Source organism: Nematolebias whitei, chromosome 12 (assembly GCF_014905685.2).
Source record: "Nematolebias whitei isolate Nwh7 chromosome 12, NemWhi1, whole genome shotgun sequence".
In the NCBI taxonomy this organism is placed as follows: Eukaryota; Metazoa; Chordata; class Actinopteri; order Cyprinodontiformes; family Rivulidae; genus Nematolebias; species Nematolebias whitei.
The window spans coordinates 29,668,187-29,674,125 of NC_056509.1; the positions used below are offsets into that span (position 1 = coordinate 29,668,187).

The 5,939-nt window shown below is 37.7% G+C and overlaps 1 protein-coding gene across 1 annotated transcript in view; it reads left to right on the top strand.

Moving 5' to 3' along the window:
- The first annotated feature begins 2,491 nt into the window (after window positions 1-2,491).
- The window catches only part of tmem63a (transmembrane protein 63A), a 13,790-nt gene continuing 10,342 nt past the window's right edge, over window positions 2,492-5,939 (top strand). The window contains exons 1-10 of the mRNA XM_037685394.1: window positions 2,492-2,530; window positions 3,732-3,894; window positions 4,022-4,101; window positions 4,242-4,320; window positions 4,430-4,467; window positions 4,593-4,735; window positions 4,938-4,989; window positions 5,137-5,245; window positions 5,330-5,400; window positions 5,533-5,613. Of these exons, the coding sequence (XP_037541322.1) occupies window positions 3,757-3,894; window positions 4,022-4,101; window positions 4,242-4,320; window positions 4,430-4,467; window positions 4,593-4,735; window positions 4,938-4,989; window positions 5,137-5,245; window positions 5,330-5,400; window positions 5,533-5,613 (791 nt within the window). The 5' untranslated portion in view covers window positions 2,492-2,530; window positions 3,732-3,756. The remainder of the gene's footprint in view (window positions 2,531-3,731; window positions 3,895-4,021; window positions 4,102-4,241; window positions 4,321-4,429; window positions 4,468-4,592; window positions 4,736-4,937; window positions 4,990-5,136; window positions 5,246-5,329; window positions 5,401-5,532; window positions 5,614-5,939) is intronic.

Consider the following 5,939-nt stretch of genomic DNA (forward strand, 5'->3'; position numbering starts at 1 on the left):
AAAAGAAGGATGCCCAATGATGGCTAAAAGCACATTTGTGTGTGTGTGTGTGTGGGGGGGGGGGGGGTATATGTGCATCTGTTGTAATTCAAAAAGTATAACGCGCAACAGTTTAAGGATTTACAGAGAAAATGTATCCTCTGCAATAGTATGATTATTAAAATATGTCAGCAAAACTTCTATTTTAACCAGCGTTTATTGTCAAATTTGCTTTTAGCTTTTGAAGTAGAGGTTTTCTAATAAAATGAACTGGTGTGGTATAAATTTTACCTTCAAATGTACAGCACTGTGGTCTCTGCAGACAAACTGCTGGTCTCCCTCCACAGATGTGTCCCTCTGGTGACCTCTGCTGGACTCAAATTGTAGATTTTATAGCTATAGCTGCTGGGATTCTGTGTTTTCATATTAAGCTTCAGTCTGCCTGCCTCTCCATCCATCCATCCATTATCTTTTAGCCGCTTCTTCCATTTTGGGTCACGGGGGTCACCGGTGCCCATGTCCAGCAATCACAGTGCGAGGGGCGGGGTACACCCTGGACAGGTCTCCAGTCCTTCACAGGGACACATAGAGACAAATGAGACAAACAACATTCACTCTCTCACTCACACCTAGGGGCAATTTAGAGTTACCAATCAGCCTAACATGCATGTTTTTGGTCTGTGGGAGGAAACTGGAGTACCCGGAGAAAACCCACACATGCACGGAGAGAACATGCAAACTCCACCCAGAAAGGCACCCGGACCGGGATTTGAACCAGGGACCTGCTCGCTGAGAGGCAGCAGCTCTTCCGGTTGTTCCACCGTGCTGCTCCATGCCTGCCTCTCTACATTAAATTAGATGTTTAAATCTTTACTGTTAGAGGTTCTCCTGGACTTGCTCTGAGTGACAGAATTTACAATTTAAAACATGTTATAAATTGATGGCATGGTGATGCAGTAGTTGTAACTTCGTATAATATATGTATATATATTTTTTTGATTTGGCCACCATGACTGGTGCACCATCAATATTTGTCCTGTTGACCAGTTACTGATGAACAGAAACAAACAAACCTGCTGCCTCCTGATTGGCTTTTGATCTTTTGGAGGTCTAGGCATTATTGTTTTATGTTTATATATTTTTTAAAGTGTATAATATATAGCCTAATTTTTCAATGTGTTTAAAATGTTATTTTTACCTTTTTTTTTTGGAATAGTCTACATCAGGGCTATTCAACTGGCGGCCTAGGGGCCAAATCAGGCCCACTTGTGAGCTCAGTTCGGCCCACCAATGAGTTCATTTTAAAATTTATTTATTTATTTAAACTTTTGATAATGTCAATGGAAAAATCAAGGCAGATATGTTCTTGTTTTTAGTATTTTACCCTGTTTTATAGCACCCTGATTTGTTGTTTTATATACTCTTGTTTTAACTGCATTTTTACTGTACTTTATTGTTATTGTTTACTGTTATTGTTGGCTGTACTTTAAATGTTCTGTCTGGAACAGGTCCCTCTTGTAAATGAGATCTCGTGGCTCAATGAGACTAACCTGTATAAATAAAGGTTGAACGAATGAATGAAATAAAACTAGACTTTAAACAGTCAAACAAGCTTAATTAATGACAAAAACTGGATTTCTGGACCATTAGCACTTGGCTTTAAGTAACTGTGGCCCCATGAGCAACTTAGTTGAATAGCCCTGGTCCAAATCTTAAATGAGGGGATCAAACCCTTTCCCTCCATGATTCTATCCATGCTTTTTACACTTCTGCTCTTAAAACCTGACAAATATGGACACAATCAATACAAATACGTGCATTTAAGAAACCATAGAATCTGAAAGCTATATGAATCTTCTTTATCGCATTGGAATTCAAAGAACAGCACTTCCCTGAATTCCTTTCAGCACACCCCTCCTTGTCTTTTAAAGCTAAAAAAAAAACCCATATTGAAGTTCTCAAAGGAACAGTCGATCTGTATTGAAAGGCATAGCCTGATAAGAAATTGCTGTCATCCTTAAAAATGACTAACCTGTTAAATGTTGTGGAATTTAAGGTGTTGTAGTGTTTAAAGCACCGATCCATGCATGTTATAAATTCAATCACTCATAAAAGATTTTTTTATAGAAACATGATCTTCATTTCTTTCATAAGTTATATTACTGTATTTTCCTGCTTGTCATACCTGTCAAAAGACTAAACTTAAAACCCAGAATACACGAAATTTAAAAAAGTTCCGAAAAAACCCAACTTTCTCCTTTGAGCCTGAACTGACAGCACTCTGAGCACGAGACCCCTTCTTGGACTACGTTAGAGTTGTGGGATCTGCGCATGCGCGGCACAGTAAGTAAACGGGAAGGGACGGAAATAACTCACTTCTGTTATTTACAGTACATGCGAATGTACTGCTCAGTTAAATAAGGACAGTTTTAATCAAGGACCGTTACTACACCACACCCCTAAACAATCTTTCAATGTGGTATTTCCTCTTCTTACACAAGTAAATCCAGTTGTGTCAGCAGCTGTTGACAGAGACCGGACGCAGTTGAAGGTAAGCGCCTCTCATTAGCATTAGCAAACTTTCTGTACCTTCCGTAGCAGTTGTTTTCAAATGTTTCATTTAGCAGCACAACATAGTTTGTGCGACTTTCCGCTCGGTACGTGTTTATAAATTGTTATAACCACAGCTAGTGTTGTTGTTTTCTTGTCAGTCTTAAGTTTCTAACAGCTGTTTGAGTAGAAACTGCCTCACATCGCTCCTCGTAAGGTAATTTCTGAGACGTTCAAGTGCATTTTTAGCGTTTGGAAACAACAGTTTCGTCATACTTAAAAGCATTTATTTTTCTTCACATGACTTCGTCAGATTCAGGAAGCTTTGGGTGTGACAGCAGTGTGTTCATTCCTGTACTAGAGCTGCTTAATTCAGATTACAGTATTTTTTTTTTATGTTTATTTACACAAGTAATGACTAATATGTCCAATATGTTTGCGAGCATGACTGTTAATGTGTTTGGATTCAAAACTTCAGCTGCTGATCTTGTCGCATACATTTGTTGTGAATTATTATTTTTATTTACATTTTATGTTTCACTTTTTTTAAGCATGTGACTTTACAAAAACTGATTTTTTTTTGTTTGTTTGTTTGTTTAGTTTTCACTATGCGTTTGTCACCAAATTCAAAATAGTCAAAGATAGTTTTGTCCTCCCAAGGAGACAAGTGGACATCTTTTTTGTTATGGTTTTTATTCTAGCTGATGTGTTTTTAAGCTTTATTTAAGCTTTCCGTCTTAGATGATTGAGAATCTACACAAACACATTACCAGAACTGCATTACTACTTTTTTCCAAATAAGTGCATTAAGGGCGGCGGTAGCTCAGTGGTTAAGGATCACAGCTTTGTAATCCTGAGGCCACCGAACCCAGCCAAGTTTGTGTCGGGAAGGGCGTCCCGCATAAAACTATTTCCAAATCTTTAATGCAAGTTCACTCTCTGTGGCAACCCCTGCAGAAGGAAGCAGCCGAAAGAACATTTCCAAATAGGTGAATAACAATTAATAATAAAAATTATCTCAATGTTTTGTAGCAATAAAGCCTTGTAGCCAATTGTTGTCAATGCTTTTATTTGCATTTTTGCAACAAAACAAAAAATAAAACAATGTTCTAAATCAAGTCTAAGAATTTCAAATCTATTTTTAACGATAGCAGGGTGGTAGATACTTTTATAGGTACACTGCTGTGTTTTTTTTTCTGCAGATAAACTGCTGGTCTTAGTCCAGAGATGTCCTCCTTCTGGTTGCCTCTGCTGGCTGCAAACAGTACCTCTTCCCCCAGCTGCTTTAACCAGAGCACCGTCCTGGCAGGCCATGAATTTGGAGGAGTGCCAATTGTCCTGCTGCTGAACTTCATTGTTTTTATCGTACGTTTCTGTCAGTTTTTCTCTCATATCTCAAGTGAAGTGTTTGAAAAATCTTCTGAGTTATTTTGAGGTTTTGACCGAGTTTGCCGCACCACTTGTAAATTGCCTGTTATTTTGACCCTCGCAGGTGTTGCTGATCATCTTCTCATTTATCAGAGTGAAGTTCTGGGACTTTGGTCGTTTAGCTCTGGTTGCAGACAAAGAAGGGTTGGTTTAAATTATTATTTTTTTTTTTTTTTTTTGAAGCTAGAAGCTTTTTGTCAACATTTTGACTTGATTATGAAAATCTAGAAGAATGGTAATGTCGATCATCTTGTTTACGGAGTAAATTTCTCTTTGTGCATCAGGTTCAATGAGTCGTCGCACCGCCGATATGGGCGAATGCCATCCACTGCATCCAACGTTGAGGAACCGGAGTATGAAACGGTACCATTGTCTTTGTAATTTCTCAAAATGTTTTAGAAAAGCAGTCATTTCTTTATGGCTTTTATGTTTCTGTGTCATATAGTTTCTCTCTTTTTTTTTTTATATTCAGAAATTTTGCTCTTGGCTCCCTTACACGGTCAGAATGGAGTGAGTGTTGTTCATTTCATTTAATACTTTTGTCTCAATTAAATCTATTTGATCACATGTTGCATAGAGTACACAGTACCTGAGGTCTGGTTTTCTAATTAGCACCCTGTTTGTTTGGGTTTCAGGGAAGAAAAGATAAAAGAAAAATGTGGCATCGATGCGATACACTACCTGTCCTTTCAGCGTCATTTGATATTCCTGCTGGTGGTCATTAACCTCTTCTCCCTTGGAATCATTCTGCCCGTGAACATAACTGGAAAACTGCTGAGTGGGTTTAGCTTCACACTATTTATCTTTCAGCTAAAGCTAACGGCTGCAGCCGCTAGTGATTTTTAAAGTGTTTGGTTTTGTTTTACATCTTAAAACCACTGTAAAAAAACAAACAAAATAAACAAAAAGCTGTTTTCTTTCCATCTGTAGATATTGTTGAGAAAAAAACTTACCAAATTTTTTTTATTTTTTTTTGTTAGGCAGTGAACCTCACAGTTTTGGAAGGACAACTATTGGGAATTTAAGCGCCGGGTAATTACCATAGATATGCATATAACTAGTTGAATTGTCTGTTAATAAAGTATTTTTGAAATGAATTGAATTAAATTAAAGTCCAAAATTTATAAGAGATTTGTCCAACCGCAACAAATATTTTATACTTATCGTTTGTAATTGTAGAAACAACCTGTTGTGGCTCCATACAGTGTTTGCCGTTCTCTACCTGATCCTGACAGTCGTGTTTCTGAGACGACACACGTCGAAAATGAAAGTCATGCGCAGAGAATCCGTAAGTCATTCATCTGCTTAGACTGACATGTTGGATGTTAGGAGATGTAAAACTTATTTATATATTTTTTGTTTGGTTCTGCAGACCAGAAACGTCCTATTTGTGTGTTCAGTCCCGAAAATGGCAACAGAGGCAGATGTCATGGCCCATTTCACGTGAGTAAACTGCAGTAAACAGGACATTTCATTTAAAGTTAGCTTACATTGACTTCTTGTCATAATACAGGCATGTTTGTTCAAACAAATGTGATGTGCTTTATTGTAACTTCCAGTTCTGTTTGCTCATAGGGAGGCGTATCCTTCATGTGAAGTACGTGATGTGACTTTAGGCTACAATGTGGCCAAGCTGATGTATCTTGATAAGGAAAGGTGAGACGTAATTAAAAGCTGCTTTCTTTATTTGCTTGTTTTGCACTTGGTCTTAATAGCAAGAATCATCTATAAGTTATTACACGAAAATTGTCTTTAGTTGTGCATTTACTGGTAGGTTACTCCTTTTGAAGTTTTTGTATCCTGCTGAAAAATGCACGTCAGAAATTAGTTTTTGTTATAACACTGCATTACTTCCCAACTTTACGGTCAGTTGAATGGATTGTCAGTTTTCCTATAAACAGGTATGTGTGCAGCTAAATAAGGTGTTTTTAAAGTACATTTACAGTAGTCCCTCATTTATCGCAGGGGATCCGTATCCTGAA